The sequence below is a fragment of the Girardinichthys multiradiatus genome, chromosome 1 (genome assembly GCF_021462225.1).
Source record: "Girardinichthys multiradiatus isolate DD_20200921_A chromosome 1, DD_fGirMul_XY1, whole genome shotgun sequence".
Classification (NCBI taxonomy): Eukaryota; Metazoa; Chordata; class Actinopteri; order Cyprinodontiformes; family Goodeidae; genus Girardinichthys; species Girardinichthys multiradiatus.
In genome coordinates this window covers 29,775,271-29,793,293 of record NC_061794.1, presented here as the reverse complement: position 1 = coordinate 29,793,293, position 18,023 = coordinate 29,775,271, and the positions used below count along the sequence as shown (strand labels likewise).

The window sequence follows — 18,023 nt, the reverse complement described above, 5'->3', positions numbered from 1 at the left end:
AAAGAGGACTGTGAGAAAATGGTTACAGGAAGCTGAAGAAGCTCTGCAAGGTTCCTTTGAGGCTACAGACTGGGACGCACTGTGCCAGCCACATGGAAAGGACATCAATGCCATGACTGAGTGTGTAACCGACTATATCAACTTCTGTGTTGATAACATCATCCCCACCAGAACCGTGAGATGCTTCCTCAATAACAAACCTTAGATCACCTGTGACCTGAAGGACCTGCTTAACAAGAAAAAAAGAGCCTTCAGAGAGGGAGACAGAATTATTGAGGATTATACAGAAGCAACTTAAAGTTAAGATAAGGGACAGCAAGGAGGTGTACAAGAAGAAGCTCGAGAGCAAGCTCCAGCAAAACAATATCAGAGACGCGTGGACAGGGATGAAGAAGATCACAGGCTTCAAGCAGAAGGATGATCAGACCGATGGAGGTCTGGACAGAGCCAATGAACTGAACACATTCTTCAATAGGTTCAGTTCAGAAACAAGCTTCACATCCTCCTCTCCTGCTCACAGCCAAACAGACATTCCACCCTCCTTTGACCCACAGGACCCACAGCTGTCCAGTAACACCTCACATTTTTTATCTTCTACCTCAGCCCTAGACCCTTCTGCTTCTACATGTTTGCCTTCAACCATATCAGAAGATGCTGATGCTTCCTTTGCTTCCCCCTTCCACCTGTGTGTCTCAAGAAGTCAAGTGAAGATGCAACTGGAGAGACTGAATTGGAATAAGGCTGCAGGTTCAGATCATGTCAGCCCTAGAGTCTTGAAGGCCTGTGCAGAGCAGCTCTGTGGGATTCTGCAGCACCTCTTCAACCTTAGCCTGGCCCAGAAGAAGGTTCCGGTGTTGTGGAAGACCTCCTGTCTTGTTCTGGTACCAAAGAAAACTCACCCATCAGTCCTCAATGACTATAGACCTGTTGCCCTGACATCTCACATCATGAAGGCCCTAGAGAGACTCCTGTTGGTCCACCTGAGTAAGCAAACAGTAAACCATCAGGAGCCCATTCAGTTTGCTTATCGCTGTTTAGTTGGAGTTGAAGATGCCATCATACACCTGCTTCAACAAACCCACTGTCATCTGGACAAAGCCAGCAGCACTGTGAGGATCATGTTCTTTGATTTCTCCAGTGCATTTAATACAATCCAACTTGATTTTCTTTGTCAGAAACTCCAGAAGACTCAGGTGGAGGCCTCAACAATCTCCTGGATCAAAGACTACCTGACAAACAGACCACAGTTTGTGAGACTGAAGGGTTGTGAGTCTGACCAGGTAGTCAGCAGCACAGGATCACCACAGGGGACTGTGCTCTCACCATTCCTTTTCACTCTGTACACCTCAGACTTCCAGTACAAGACAGACTCATGTCATTTGCAGAAATACTGGGATGATTCTGCAGTCGTGGGGTGGATCAGAGATGGACAAGAAGCTGAGTACAGGAAGGTGGTGGACCGCTTTGTAGCATGGTGTGGAAACAATCATCTCATTTTGAACGTGACTAAAACAAAGGAGATGATTGTAGATTTTAAGAGAAACAGGAATAAGTCAAAAACTATTTCTATCATGGGAGAAGAAGTGGAGGTGGTGGAGGAGTATAAATACCTCGGTGTTCACCTGGACAACAGACTAGAGTGGAGATGCAACTGTGAAGCCATCTACAAGAAGGGACAGAGCAGACTGTACTTCTTGAGGAAGCTTAGGTTTGGTGTTTGCAGCAAGATGCTGCATATATTCTATAAGTCTGTTGTGGAAAGTGTGATCTCTTCTACCATCATCTGCTGGGGAAGCAGCATCAGAGCCAGGGACTTAAAAAAAACTCAACAAGCTGATAAAAAAGGCTGGCTCTGTTCTGGGGACTCCTCTGGAACCTCTGGAGATCATTGTGGAAAGAAGGATTCTTCATAAAATGAAGAACATTATAGAGAACCCTGAGCATCCTCTTCATGAGACTGTCCTACAACAACAGATTGTCTTCAGACAGAGGCGTCTTCAGATCTGCTGTAAGACGGAGCGCTACAGGAGATCCTTCCTGCCCACAGCCATCAGCATCTACAACGTCTCTTTGAGGAAACTTTCATAATATGAGCTATAACAACATTTAATTTTCCTTTGGGATTAATAAAGTATTTTTGAATTGAATTTGAATTGAATTGAATTTCTTAGTTTTCTATTTGTAATAAATCTGTGACCATCTCAAACAAACTTCTTTCACATTGTCATAATGGGTTATTGTGTGTAGAAGTTTGAGGAAAGAGGTTCATTTGATAACATTTGGAATGAGGCTGTAACATAACTGGGGAAAAGGAGCAACATTGTGAATACTTTCTGGATGCACTGTAATCACTTGATACAAAACCTCCAGTATCTTGTGGGTTTGAATTGAAAAAAGGAGATCTACTGCTTCAGAATTTCTTGGCTGCTGCGTTTTTATCTTAAATATTCTTAAAATAAACATTTTAACTGTATAGAACTGTCCAAAGTTTTCTCTTCTTTCGTTGTCTCTGGTTAGTTATAATTTGGCTCCAGAGACTCTGGGTTTCCTATTACCTTTTAAGATTGTTTTTATCAATAGTTCTGTTGGCCTTTAATTTTTTAATTCTTTTACTTTTACTTTGTTTCCCTATTTTAGCTCTAGTACCTACCCATATTTATTTAGTTTGTTCTAAAAATGATTAAACTGGCCAAATTAAGGGCAGCAGAAGTTTATCAGTCTTATATAAATACAAAAAACATCCAGCAAAGACCTGACAGAACCTTAGAGATGCATCATTCTTTAGTTGGTTTTTTAACATAGGTCCAGTTTTCAGCTAATAGCTCTTTTAGAATCATCTGGTTGTCCTAAACTTGCTACATTATTTGAGATATCCATTAAATGTATTTTTTTTTTTATCAGTGCAGCCAATAAAACTGGAACCTTATGTCCGGTATGTACATACAGTCAATTTAAAATGTTTTTGTTTTCTTATGCTGTGTATTTTAAGACACAACAACCAGTCCTTTAAATTGAAGAGGCTTTTATCCCTGATTCATCAACCACAGTTAAGTTGCTTAACAAACCATAGTTTTCTTTTCGAAGTGGTCAGCAGTTACATTAAAAAAAGAAAAACAGCAACCTAAATATCAATGAAAGACCTCAAAAAGCCTAAAAAATGTTAATCATCGCCATTTTGAAGGACTGCACAGAATATACGCAAAATATAAATAAATGAGGCATAACTACTGACTTTTGCACAGTGCCGATCATATAAAAATAAACTACTGTGGCTCTGATAGTTTCCATGTTTATTCGGTGATGTGTAATTTTCCATTACGTGAAATATATGAAAGGTTTATGTGAAGTAATCTTTTATTGTTTACCCAACAAGATTTTGCTGATTGGATTACAAGCATATTTTAATCCGCTCATGCACCCTTCCACCAGTTTCAGTGGTGGAGCTTTACTGCCCTCTATTGTCAGACTGAGGTATTACAATTCAGAATGTACAGGATTTTTCCATCAAATAACATTCTCCTTTTTTTTTTTTTGCCTTTCAGCACAGCGGAGGGCTTCGTTTCCCGCTCTGATAACTCCATGGTAACTGGCTGGGAGACTTTTGTGCAAGCGCTGGGGTATTTTCTTAAGATGTTCTTCGGTTCTGCTGCTCTGGGAACTCTGACCGGACTCATTTCAGCTGTTGTATCCTGACTCATTAACTGAGTGTGGCTCTTTTTGCTTTGGACATGTGTGCTGTAGTTTTAAATTCCCTAACTGAGCTCTTAGTTTCTGAAACACTTCGACCTGAGAAAGACGCCATCGCTTGAGTTTGGCATGATGATCATCTTTGCATACCTTCCCTACGGCCTGGCAGAGGGACTCAAACTGTCTGGTGGATACGGTTATGAAAAGACATACATTTATAAAAACTGTTGAATGAATTCAGTTTGTCTGCATTTTTCGCTGACCTCCTCCTCACATCAACAGGAATAATGTCTATCCTGTTTGCGGGGATTGTGATGTCTCACTACACCCATCACAACCTTTCTCCGATCACACAGATCCTCATGCAGCAGACGCTGCGCACAGTCGCCTTCATGTGCGGTGAGTTATTTCCTGCGTAGCCTGCTGGTTTCTTCCTTATTTCATTTAATCGGACATTTTCAGTTACTATTTTTAACTTCTCTCCACAGAGACGTGTGTGTTTGCTTTTCTCGGCCTTTCCATCTTCAGCTTTCCACATAACTTTGAAATATCCTTTGTCATCTGGTGCATCGTAAGTTGTTTTTATGCAAAGGCCAGCGTAAAACATTGGTGTCAGTTTAACTGGATTGACGGCTGTGTTTGTCTTTTGTAGGTCCTGGTACTTGTTGGCAGAGCAGTGAACATCTTCCCTTTGTCATTCTTGCTGAACTTTTTCAGAGACCACAAGATCACGCCAAAAATGATGTTCATCATGTGGTTTAGTGGTGAGATGAAAAAATGACCTTGCTGACTAATGTATTTTAAAGTTGCTGGATAATCAGCTTCCTGTTACAACATTTAGGCAATCAACGTTGTTGAGGTAAAAGCAAATGAATGACAGGAAGTTATTTTGTATCTGTTTTTAGATGTCTTTTTTTCCTCTTGTGCATTTAAAGTTTGGCATTTTTATCAAACTTTTGATTATAAAAGGTTCGCATTTCCTGCTCCACGCTTGTGACCCTGTAGTCAGACAACACACAAGTCACATGCACTGCAGGAGCAGCTTTACGTATACGGTTCCACAGTAGTAGGACTATGCCGATCATTATCATAGGTTTTTGCTAAAAACAATATATGACAAACAATTCTAATTATTAATGTCTCTCAGATACCCTCTAAAGTAAGAAAATATTAGATTTTTCTGTCACCTTTACGAATCCACATCAGGTAAGATGAGTGTTAGCCAATAATCAGTCCCAGTCTAACACTCAAAATATCTGTTTCTCTTACATACATTTTAGGACAGTGTACCAGAAATATGGATCGGGAGTTATATTTAGTCCTCACTGTACCCCTTGATTGGCCCCTGGATGTGGGCAGATTAGATGTGGATCATTTCAAACACCATTCTTCTGGCCCATTTCAGAATTCAGACTCCGTGTTGTTTCATATTATTATTATTTAGCTAGGAGACATGCTTCTTTATTGTTTCTTTACTGCTTCTTTATTGTTTCTTTACTGCTTCTTTATTATCATGGTGATTGCCAGTACAGATATATTGCAGTAGGAGCCTTTGCATGTGTTAATTACATTCTGTTGCTGAGTGTAGAAACCCCACCATACTGCCAGGCAGAACAAAAAACTGTTAAAACAGGTAATAGTGATTCAGCCCTTTTGTTATATATAAATAATTTATTCAGTTAAAAGAATCTCTAGGTTGTCTGATCTTTGGTTTAATCAGCTGTTTTATGATTTATTTATTTTAAAGCTAGAAAAATATCTGCCATTATAAGCAGTTATTGACTTTCAGTAACTTTTACAGAGAAAATGTCCTCTAACTCCAGCTTCCCGTTCACTTACAACCACATCATTATAGACTCGAGATAGCAAACCTTGGTCTGGGTAATGGAGCTCTGCAGCTTTTCAAATAAATCTTCTTGTCTTTCTTTTGCCAGGGTTGCGAGGTGCCATCCCTTATGCCTTGAGCCTTCACTTGGGCTTGGAACCCATCGAGAAGCGTCAGCTAATCGGCACCACCACCATCATCATCGTGCTGTTTACCATCCTCTTCCTCGGGGCCGGGACAATGCCGCTCATCCGCATTATGGACATTGAGGACAGCCAGTCACGACGGAAGAACAAGAAGGATGTCAATCTCAGCAAGACGCAGAAAATGGTAAAGAAATCAAAGCAGCACTTTGGTCAGTTTGCTTTCTGAATCGATGCTAGCCATCTTCTCATCTGTAATCCAGCTCTTTCTGCTCGCCAGAGACTGGGGAACATTAAAGGTGTTGATTGGGGCTTTGTGAGAAGGACACTGAGTCAGCAGGGAGCAAAGCTGTCTTCCCCACACAGATGCAGTCCCTGGCATCGATACTGTTCCCCAGAAATAAGAGGACAAGCTATTGTGTTTAATATTTAAGTTGCCTCTGCTGGCTCTTACTCTAGATAATGGATCATATATTGATGTACATTCTATTGTTGGCGGTCACTGTCAGCTTCGGGTTGTGTGTCTGCCTTACTTATGTCTAGTATTTGCAGAGTGTTCCCTCAGAGGTATCAGCTGCCAGATAAAGCTAATTTTAATTTTCCCTCGTAACTCTTCCACCATGTTCGAATGAAATCCCTTGTAGGTTTCCAGTTTTTTCTTTGTCTGCCATCTGTCTGTGACGTTGATTCCCAGCCATCACTGCTGCCTGTTTGAGGAAACACACACACCTACACATCAGAAGGTCTTTTTTTATTTGTGGGAACTTTAATATTGATTTACTTAAATCAAATGATCACAAACCTAATGAGGAGTTTATTAATACCATGTATGGGTCTGAGCCTTTTTAACAAAATCCCTAAACCCAGGATCACATCTAGCAGTACAACATCAATAGATAATAAATCTACAAATAAGTGGATTATTAATTAATGATATCAGAGAAAAAAGGAGAAGTCTAATCCAAAGTTTAAAAGACTGGGGACAGAAGAGTAAATTAGGGTTGGTCATCGTTTGAATTTGAACGATTCTGGTTCCTCGTTTAAGAGGCAGAGCCAAAAACATTTCCAGGCTTTAAAACAGCCAGCTAACCAGACTTCTTTCTGGATGAAATAGTCTGAACTTTTCTCTTGAGTTTTTATTCTATGCACTTTTTACATTTCATGAACTTTAGTGTAAATTTCCCATAGGGTTACTTTAAACCAGTATATAAATATCAAACTTATGAACTTGAATATTAATGTTATGAGTCTCTTTTCACAGGAGTACGCTTTATTTTTAAAACACCATGAAGACAGATTTACACATATCCAATGTCTGATGTTGCAAGCTGTCTATGAAATACGTGGGCTCACGTTGGTTGTGCATCCTCCAAGCAAAGGATGCTTGATATAATCTTATTGCAAGTGTTGCACTGAGCTGACCGTCCGTTTCTTTTATTAAAGTTAAGCCACCACATACTGTTCATGGCTGTGCATACCTTCTACGGATTCCTCTCCGTTGGTGTTCGACGGCTTCTTCTTCTGGTTGGCGGACTGGGTATCAAAACTAGGAATCAAAATTTCAAAATGTTACTGATTCCGAGAGAATCGCAGTGTTGGTCCCGGTTCCAGTCGATTGTCCTGACCCTACTTTAAATATATTCAAATATGATTTATCGAAACACAATTTAGACTCACTATTGAAGGAAGATGACGTTGATAAAGCATATAACATTTTTCTGAATATTTTGAAATTAATATGTGAGAATCTGTCCAATTAAAATGTTTACTCATAAAGATAAATATGCAGAAGCTCTATGGATCATTAAGGTGCAGCAAAATGCCTAAAAATAAAGAAAACACTAAATAGAGATTTCATCAACATTGATCAATAGATGCTGAGAATAAATGCAATAAATATAAGAATAAAGTAACTGTTATTTTATGGATAGGTACACAAGAATACTGTAGCAAATTATTAGAAATAAAAAAAATATAATAAAGGTATCTGAAGTATATTACATTTTATTAGGAAATACTATTTAGTTTTTAACAGTTTTTTGCAAACAATGATAATAACTTTAATGACATAAAAGATGTGGCTCATTATCCTAATGTTTTGTAAGTCTGGGACCCCAGCTAGCAGAAAAAATCCCAGACCCTATAACAGCGGGAGTACTGAATGAAACAATTATTAGTAGAAGAGACATTATAGATATCGTCAGTAAATGTGAACAAAAGGTCAACAGACTGTGATGGCGTTGATATGACAAATAATTAGGACGTTGATTGAGGAAGTTATTTGACGTCTGACATTCATCTGTAACCTGTCATTTCAAACTGGAACATTTCCAGAAGAGATGAAGTCATGTCACTATATAAACTGGAGCCCGTGTGGATTTAGTTCACAAAGACCCTAGCAGTTGAAAAGACACTACAGCGACCAAGTAATGTAAAAAAGAAAGATGAAAATAAATGGGCTCAGGGAAAACCGTTGGGTAAAAAAATACAACGGGGGTATATTAGAGGGGAAAATATATCGGTGCTTAAGAAATAAAGGACAGTAAAATAATTTGAAAAATAATATATTTTTAAGGAAAAAAACATGTTTTAAATATATTTGAGTGGTAATAAATTGGAAAAAAGGGCTAGGAAAAATAAAACAGCAAGAAATCCACTCGTATTAAATAAAGGAAAAATACAGGTAAAAAAAAATATTATTAGAAAATTTGTGATTTAAATAACAATAGTGGTTTAAAATAGAAATATGTATATTTTTATAACTGATGAATTGATGAATAATTTAATAAATCTCTTCTTTTTATTATTTTGTTGCATTTAATGACACACTAATTTATATTTCTAGCTACTTTTTGGCCCAGTAATTATTTTATTGACTCATGTATTTATTCCTGTATTTATTCTCTCCTACAGCCATTAAGTCAGAGTTATGTAAGCTAAACAAAAGGGGTTTGATACGAATAAATTATCTTTAAATTTAGATAAAACCAAGTTTATATTTGGGAATTGTAAACTTAATAGCCAGCAGTGTGAAGGTTTGTAATAAACTCTGCAAGGAGCAGAAGCAATATCCAAGTACGACTCTGTTTAAGAAAAGGCTCCAACTGGTTATTATCATAAGGTACTGGGATGAAGAGGGGAACAGGATAAGATTTAATTACAGTTGATGGGTTGTGCATGTGTGTAAGGTAAGTCTGAATATTAATCTGGTCAGTAAAGTAGTAGAGGGAGTTAATGAAATGAACAACAGGTGCACTAAAGGGGCAGCAATGAGACGAGCCCAAAAACAGGAGTGGTTTTGCAGGTGGAGGCAACAAGCATTTTTTCCCTATAATAACAGATAGTTCATGTTTACAAAATTAATGAATTTGTGTTTATGTTGCATTCATATATAAATATGTAACATGAGGAATATGTCTGTATGTGTTCATTTTGATATTTTGGTGGAATGTCTGAAATAAATTATTCATCCATTCTTTTTAACTTTTCCCTACATTTCCAGCTCACTCTTTTACGTTTTTCACCCTGCACTCATTTCCAGGGCTTCTTTCTTTTTATTCTCTTGCATGTCCCTGACTACCTTATATCTCCTTGGCTTTTGTCTCCAGGGTAACACCATTGATACAGAGCACCTATCCGAACTGACAGAGGAAGAGTATGAGGCTCAAATCTACCAGAGACAAGATCTGAAGGGCTTCATGTGGCTTGATGCGAAGTATCTTAACCCCTTCTTCACTCGTAGACTTACACAAGAGGTGAGAAAAACCAAAGTCCTCTTTGTCAGTTTTAAATCTTTTATGTTTTTTTTTTTTTTTTTCACTATACAAGTACAGCGCCCACACATGTCATATTTAGTCGTTTTCCTGTTTGAGTTTATCATGAGAAAGTCAACACTATCAGCAGTGATCCGTTTCCTTTAAGACATGCACTGATGTGCATTTGACGGTTTGCCATTATGCATTCTGTGTATTCTTTAGCTGTTCCGGTTGAGATGTAAAGTTTAGGAGTGAATATAAGTTTCCAATAGAAGTCTTTTGCATATTGGGGCGACTGTGACTCAGTGGGAAGAGTAGTGACCTTGTAATCTGAAAGTTGTGGGTTCAACTCTATCATCGTGCTGCATGTCGATGTGCTGCTGGGCAGTGCAGCTTAACGTCGCCTACAGATCTGCGTATCGGTGTATGACTGTGTTCATGTTTGGGTGAATATGGCTCTAGAGTAAAATGCTTTGTGGTTGATATGAATGGAAAAGTACAATAAATTCAGTCTATTGATGTACAGTACTTTGTGAAAGCATTTAAACACATTTGTTTTTCCATTCGGTCACATTACAAACTTAAACCTCAGTGTACTGTGTTGGGGTTTTATTCAATACATCAGGGGTGCCCAAGTCCAGTCCTTGAGAGCTGCTATCCTGCAACCTTTAGTTGGATCCCTTCTCCAACACACTTTATGCTCGTTACCAGGCGGATACCGATGAGGAAATTCAGCCATTTGATTCGGGTGTTGGAGAAGTTGGTTCCACAAAGTACTGACACAGGGGGGCTGATAGCAAAAGAGTAAATACAGGAAACGCTTCTCACGTTCATTAAAACCATAAAAAGGTTGTAGTTTTATTGTTCGCAAGGCTTTACATCTGCTGTAACACAACTGTCGTCTAAACAGAAAATGTGAAACATGAAAAAAAGACTTTCAGAAGAATGTACAGGTCCTTCTCAAAATATTAGCATATTGTGATAAAGTTAATTATTTTCCATAATGTCATGATGAAAATTCAACATTCATATATTTTAGATTCATTGCACACTAACTGAAATATTTCAGGTCTTTTATTGTCTTAATACGGATGATTTTGGCATACAGCTCATGAAAACCCAAAATTCCTATCTCACAAAATTAGCATATTTCATCCGACCAATAAAAGAAAAGTGTTTTTAATGCAAAAAACGTCAACCTTCGAATAATCATGTACATTTATGCACTCAATACTTGGTCGGGAATCCTTTTGCAGAAATGACTGCTTCAATGCGGCGTGGCATGGAGGCAATCAGCCTGTGGCACTGCTGAGGTCTTATGGAGGCCCAGGATGCTTCGATAGCGGCCTTTAGCTCATCCAGAGTGTTGGGTCTTGAGTCTCTCAACGTTCTCTTCACAATATCCCACAGATTCTCTATGGGGTTCAGATCAGGAGAGTTGGCAGGCCAATTGAGCACAGTGATACCATGGTCAGTAAACCATTTACCAGTGGTTTTGGCACTGTGAGCAGGTGCCAGGTCGTGCTGAAAAATGAAATCTTCATCTCCATAAAGCTTTTCAGCAGATGGAAGCATGAAGTGCTCCAAAACCTCCTGATAGCTAGCTGCATTGACCCTGCCCTTGATAAAACACAGTGGACCAACACCAGCAGCTGACACGGCACCCCAGACCATCACTGACTGTGGGTACTTGACACTGGACTTCTGGCATTTTGGCATTTCCTTCTCCCCAGTCTTCCTCCAGACTCTGGCACCTTGATTTCCGAATGACATGCAGAATTTGCTTTCATCCGAAAAAAGTACTTTGGACCACTGAGCAACAGTCCAGTGCTGCTTCTCTGTAGCCCAGGTCTGGGGAATGCGGCACCTGTAGCCCATTTCCTGCACACGCCTGTGCACGGTGGCTCTGGATGTTTCTACTCCAGACTCAGTCCATTGCTTCCGCAGGTCCCCCAAGGTTTGGAATCGGCCCTTCTCCAAAATCTTCCTCAGGGTCCGGTCACCTCTTCTCGTTGTGCAGCGTTTTCTGCCACACTTTTTCCTTCCCACAGACTTCCCACTGAGGTGCCTTGATACAGCACTCTGGGAACAGCCTATTCATTCAGAAATTTCTTTCTGTGTCTTACCCTCTTGCTTGAGGGTGTCAATAGTGGCCTTCTGGACAGCAGTCAGGTCGGCAGTCTTACCCATGATTGGGGTTTTGAGTGATGAACCAGGCTGGGAGTTTTAAAGGCCTCAGGAATCTTTTGCAGGTGTTTAGAGTTAACTCGTTGATTCAGATGATTAGGTTCATAGCTCGTTTAGAGACCCTTTTAATGATATGCTAATTTTGTGAGATAGGAATTTTGGGTTTTCATGAGCTGTATGTCAAAATCATCTGTATTAAGACAATAAAAGACCTGAAATATTTCAGTTAGTGTGCAATGAATCTAAAATATATGAATGTTAAATTTTCATCATTACATTATGGAAAATAATGAACTTTATCACAATATGCTAATATTTTGAGAAGGACCTGTATTTGTTCTGTGGGCTGAACTGCTGTAGCACAAATTAAACCCTCCACATGATCTGCCTGCTCCCTAACTAGCTCCTGGTTCTTATATAATCAAACACATCAAGATATGCTGCTTCAGAGAGAACAATCCTTTTATGTCTCTCTAAAAAATAACTCTTGATGCCTAGTTAAAGTTTGTTCAGAGGTCCTTACCCATCTTTGCTACTCCACTAGGGTCTGCTACATCACGTAGTTCTTCAAAGTTCTGTTTGCACCCAGCAGGCAAGATTGGGGGAGTTTGGTGGTGAAGTCAGCAATGTTGCTCTCGTGGTTTAAAGAGAAGCACATTTTCATCTTATCACCCCCTCAGATGTATTCTGTGTTAAAATGGAAGAAGTTTGTGCATTTGCCTGTGAGAATGATGCACAGAAGTTGGCATGAAAACTTTCCTAAACATCAGTGGAATCAAAGAGGTACCTTAGCATTAAAAACGCAGGAACATCACACAGAACTAGACAGCCTGTCTCTGGTCGCTTGTTGATTATTGATGCAACGAATTACATGATGTACATCATTCCTGTACTCTAATATTTAAAAATGACTCTTTTGATTCTTTTATTTTTCTCTGTGGACATGTGGTGAGAGACAGGAAGAGACACTTGAAGGTAACATTTGGTTTAGTGTTGGAACCACAGATCATTGCAGCCAGGAGACTACAGTGAGCTAATTATGATAAACAGGTCATTTAGCATTAATCCTGAAGACTGGATGAGCTGCTCAGGAGCTGTCCAGATGGATCAAATGTAACATTAAAACCATTAGTGTAATAATTTACCAAACAAAGTCTCTGACGGGGGTGCACCTAGAGCCTTTGGGTGTTCGTTTTGGTCTCTTGCACCTGGAGACACACACTGACAAATCTTGTTTCTCACAAACTTTACTGCTTTAGGTTTTATGATGGCAATGTGCATTGAATCTGGGTTGCCTTGGAGGGTGATTGGATATAATGCAATTAATTGCAAAGTTAATTAAATTCTACTTAATCACAGAAATTTAATTTGCTCTGTTGTTTAGCCCTGCTGCAAAATGACCTGATTCCATAATTTCAGTGACCAAATCAATACCTCTTACTGAGCAGTGTTCATTTTGACAGCAAACTTGCCTTTAATTTTTGTCAGAGGGTTTTGGCTTAAATTTAGTTCTGTCACAATTTCATCCTCTTTGGTCGTTTAAGTTGTAGCCGACTAAATCTTTGTAGATTTAACAAAATGAAATTTTGTCAAATAAAACTCATGAAGGTATCCGACCTTCAGGGGCCTCTTGCATCTTTAGGAAAAATAACTTATGCTAGGATAGAGTGCATGTAATGTTATACTCAGCGATACACAGACACAGATTAATGTTGTTGTCGTATAACAACTTTCAGCTTAAGTCCGGCTGGTTATTTTTCCATGTTTTTCCACCTTTTCCAATAGGAATGGGTTAATGCAAGAAGATGCAGACATGGACAAATCGACTGGACAAATGTCACATCTCAGTTATTCTATATTTAATCAATATTAAATGTAACCTTCTGAATTATAATCTAATCATCAAGGGCTTAAAGATTCCCACTCTACTAAAATTACATCTGATTGGATTTCATCTCCCTCCAATATTTTTGTCTCATTCTTAGTCATTGGTGCAAATTTTTGTCTGCATGAAAAATTAGTTGTTGCCCAGAAAAATGGTTGTTGACAGTAGTTGGTAAATATGGACTTAAACATTTATCAAAATATTTTGTGGTATTTATTGCAAAAGCGCTGAAAGTGAAATTTAAAGGATAACTTTATACCATCAGAACCCCTACAGACACAAATACTGCTGTAAAAATAGAAGTTATTATTAAGGAGGCTTCCTCCAAACAACAATGACATTAAATAATGCAACTGTATCTTTTAACAAGACACAATAACTGCATTGTATTGAGTTTTTTATTGACAATTTAGAGTTATGCTGTCATGGAACAGACAGGAGAAAAAACTTGTTTAAACAGCAAAGTAACAACGCTGGCCATGCTTTCAGTTTTTAAGGTTCGCAGACGTCATCGCTTAGAATTTATCATTATCACAATAAATCCCTTTTTTCCCCACAATAATCTTTATTTAAGATTAACTATAGTTAGTACAATAACTGAGATGGCTTGAGCCACGGTTTTCTCCTTAACAGTGGTGGCAGCCACAAAGAATCTATTTCTCTCCCCGAGAAAAACAAAAGCATCTTGGAGGACTGACATTTAACACAAAGCACCAGAAATGCAGAGGACTGGGGTAAAGCCTCCTTTAGACTGTTTGCAACATCTGGAAGAAAGGACTGTGCAGAGAAGAAAGGTTGAATACTGGCATGACACCAGTCATGTGTTTAGTTTTGTTTTTCATCCAATGGAGTGGGCTCACTCACAACTTGGACGAAAATTGCTGCTCTGAATAATAAAGAATAGAATCAAAGCATCGCCTATGAGAAACTTTGCCAACGATGACGGAGAAATTATGCGATAATCAACTTATTCCCGAAGCAGGTACCACAGTGGCAAAATAGATAACTAAGCAGTTTAGGGGTTAAAACACTTGACATTTTGGGTCCCTGTCCAGGAACCTGTCCAGAGTCATTTAGAACCTGTGATCAATCCTTAAAAAACATTGTGACAACCTTCAGGGCAAGAACACATCAGCATCAGTCAGGTTTTGATTCAGATGGAAAGAGAAAGATTAACTCTTTCCATAAACATGATTAATTTCTCAATTAAAGTCTTTAAAATATCATATAAACTATTTATTGATCAATTTTAGTAAAGCACAGATCCATCTAATAAATAAACCGTACTTAACAATGAATCTGTAAAGTTTGTAAAAAAAGTAATACATTTCTGTCCATCTCAAAGCTTTTGGCCACAACTATAGTGTGAAGTTTATGAGTTTATTTAGTGTAAACATGATTTTATTAATAACATCACGGTGGTGCAGTTGGTAGCACTGTTGCCTTGCAGAAAGAAGGTCCTGGGTTTGATTCCTGGCCGGGGGTCTTTCTGCATGGAGTTTGCATGTTCTCCCCGTGCATGCGTGGGTTCTCACCGGGTACTCCGGCTTCCTCCCACAGTCCAAAGACATGCCTGTTAGGTTAATTGGTAACTCTAAATTGCCCTTAGGTGTATGAATGAGTGTGTGCATGGTTGTTTGTGTGTTGCCCTGTGATGGACTGGTGACCTGTCCAGGGTGTACCCTGCCTCTTGCCCATTGACTGCTGGAGATAGGCACCAGCTACCCCGTGACCCACTATGGAATAAGCGGTAGAAAATGACTGACTGACTGACATCTTTCTCCTATTAAAGCATATATTATGTGCAAAGATTGTCCCATTATATTAGTCCTTTTTTTCCCCCTGTTTTTACTTTTCTTTAAAAAAGACGAAACAAAACATTTTGCTCTTTCTTGTGGACACGCTCCTGGTTCCATCCGCCCATCTGTCTATGTGAGGTTTTATCAGCGGACAGGTGACAATCAGTCTCTGCAGCAACTCACACACACACCCCGATACACACCTTAGTAGAAAATGTGCTAAACTGAAGATAAGTGCTTTTCTCTTTGATGACCTAGTTTAAAGCAACAAAAAGTGACGACGTAACTTAGAAGTTTCAGCAGAATAAAAACCTGCTAAATTATTGCTGCCTGTCGCACCTCTGAATGTGTCGGTCAGGTTGCTGCAGGCTCATCAGACAGTAACCAACCTTCATTGACATTTCGCTCCATTAATCCCAGACCATCTCGTCGTAGTGGAGCCTAATTTTTTTAACCACTTTCCAGTTGGAATGGCACCACATTGTATTATCTGTTAAAGAGTTAACGACCCACAATGCTATATTATTTCTAAGAGCTACAATTTCCTTTCTCTTTATGGTTCATAATTGTATGGGTATATGATTACATTAGCATCATCTAAAAGGGTATATTCTACGAAAAGGACGATTAAGGGAGTTGAGGACAATTACTTCTTAGTCAGTGTGATGCAAAACACAACTCGTAATTATGACATCTTTTGCGTCTCATATTTTATTATTAAAGTCACAGTTTTATTTCGGTTTTTCGAGGTCCATATTTAGTCTTTTAATGTCTTCCATCTTCACTGCAAAGGACGTCTCTTACAGTTTTCGTCACACCGTGCTAAAGTGCTGCTAAACTGAACATTATGCAAAAATAAAAAGCTTTGCAGCCTTAGAAAGGATAATTTGCCCTTTTGATTTTTGAAATGGGAATGTTTCAGTTTTTTCTTCATTTCAACTGGTTGCCTTAAAAATGTAACCATGCATGAGTTTCTACACAGCAGTTAGGCTCCAAGTTCAGTCAAACGTACAGGATTTAATATTTTATGAACATTTCTCACATCACTGACAAAAAAACAAAATTCAGTTTCGATGCCGAGCTGTTATGTTCAAGCTTCATTGTTTTTGTCACTTCCTCTGCATATTAGTGTGTCCATTATCTTTTTACCTGGTTCCTGATGTGTGCGACATGTGTTTCACAGGACCTGTTACACGGGCGGATCCAGATGAAGACGCTGACCAATAAGTGGTACGAAGAAGTCCGCCAGGGACCGTCGGGGTCTGAAGATGACGACGATGAAGCAGAGCTATTGTAAACAATTTAGTTCCTATAAAGACAATGAACGGGCTGTCGGTGTATCCATCATTGAAGAAGATCAGTTAGTCAAAGGCAGCTCTAATTTCTTCACCTGCTACTAAGGTCATGTTGGTAAAAAATCTCTGCCTGTGGAGAATTGTTTTTCTGGGTTGGGAATGTGAGAAATCATCTTCTCAGCTAATTGTAACACTGGGTAAAAACAGAAGATTTAATATATTTTTAGTTTCTTAAAATACTGACTAGATTGTCTGTTTCAGTAGGCTCCATATTTTTATGAACAGCACACAGGGACTTGTCCTGTTTTCTTTTTTACTTTCATGAAGCTCTTGTCCAACGGGAAAGCAGCAAATAAACTGTGAAGGGAATTTTTTTATGTTTATCAACACTGCGGCAACTCTTCCCTCTGTGTCTTTGAATGTTGTCTTTTCTTATGAATATTTGGTTAAGTTCCACTTAAAGCTAAGGTTTCACTTGGGATCAGAAAGGGGAAAAAACTAAAGTCTTGCTTCAAGCAAGATTTCAAAAGTGGAATTTTTAATAAGCTACATGTTTGCATATTCTCTTTTTTTAAAAAACATATAGGTAAACACATGCCTTGAAGCTGAAATGCAAATGATGAATGAGCTCCCCCCTCAGCAACAAGGCAGTCAAGATAAATTCAGAAGAGAGTTAAAACAAGTAGGACGTGTCGAGGAAAACTAATCATTTTAATTAGAAAGCTTAGTTACGGGAGCATGATTATGTCCCAGAAAATTGGAAATTACTTTCATTTCTGTTTATGATACCTGCATTTATTTTCATTTTCTGGTGTACTTCCTGAATCTGAACTGTCAAAAGCTGGCCTTTGAGGGTTCCTCATGCATTTTGCATACGGATGCGTACAAATGAATGTGGGGTAGATGGCGTTGGTGTAATGTCTGCGTTTGCTACTGTTTTCTTTATTTATTTATCAGAGCTTTATCTGTTTTTTTTTTGGGATTTGGTACGAGTTCTGTGGTCATGACAGGATTACTGGAACAGAAAGAGTCTATAATAAATGAGATTATATATGCACTAAATTCTGAAGTTTTCTTTTTCAATGTTTTAGGAGCATCATACAGGTACATCTCAAGAAATTAAAATATCATGTGTTTTGTAACGGAGTTAAACATTTTGAACTTTTTGATTCTTTACACACAGAGTTAAGTTACATTACATAAGACTAAGAAAAAAAAGATCTTTAATAAAGGAATTCCAGCCGACTGAAATGTATGTTGTGGAGGTCAAGAAGTAAAAGCCTTTTAGTGACAAGTCTGCCTGTCTGCTAGCTCTTGTGTCTTTAATATGCTTTAGTAGGTCAGATTCCACAGAGATCCAACCATTTTTTTAAGTCTTTTTTGCGGCACTAGTGGCCCTTATTTTTCTCATTTATTTGACAATAAGCTGACAGGAAAGGTGTGGAGA

At 38.6% G+C, this 18,023-nt stretch overlaps 1 protein-coding gene across 1 annotated transcript in view; it reads left to right on the top strand.

Annotated features, from left to right (window-relative positions):
* The window catches only part of slc9a8 (solute carrier family 9 member 8), a 43,328-nt gene extending 25,690 nt beyond the window's left edge, over positions 1 to 17,638 (top strand). Inside the window, exons 9-16 of the mRNA XM_047379518.1 lie at positions 3,543 to 3,684; positions 3,769 to 3,874; positions 3,970 to 4,086; positions 4,176 to 4,258; positions 4,340 to 4,451; positions 5,622 to 5,842; positions 9,264 to 9,410; positions 16,465 to 17,638. Coding sequence (XP_047235474.1) covers positions 3,543 to 3,684; positions 3,769 to 3,874; positions 3,970 to 4,086; positions 4,176 to 4,258; positions 4,340 to 4,451; positions 5,622 to 5,842; positions 9,264 to 9,410; positions 16,465 to 16,578 — 1,042 coding nt within the window. The 3' untranslated portion in view covers positions 16,579 to 17,638. The remainder of the gene's footprint in view (positions 1 to 3,542; positions 3,685 to 3,768; positions 3,875 to 3,969; positions 4,087 to 4,175; positions 4,259 to 4,339; positions 4,452 to 5,621; positions 5,843 to 9,263; positions 9,411 to 16,464) is intronic.
* The last annotated feature ends 385 nt before the right edge of the window (positions 17,639 to 18,023 follow it).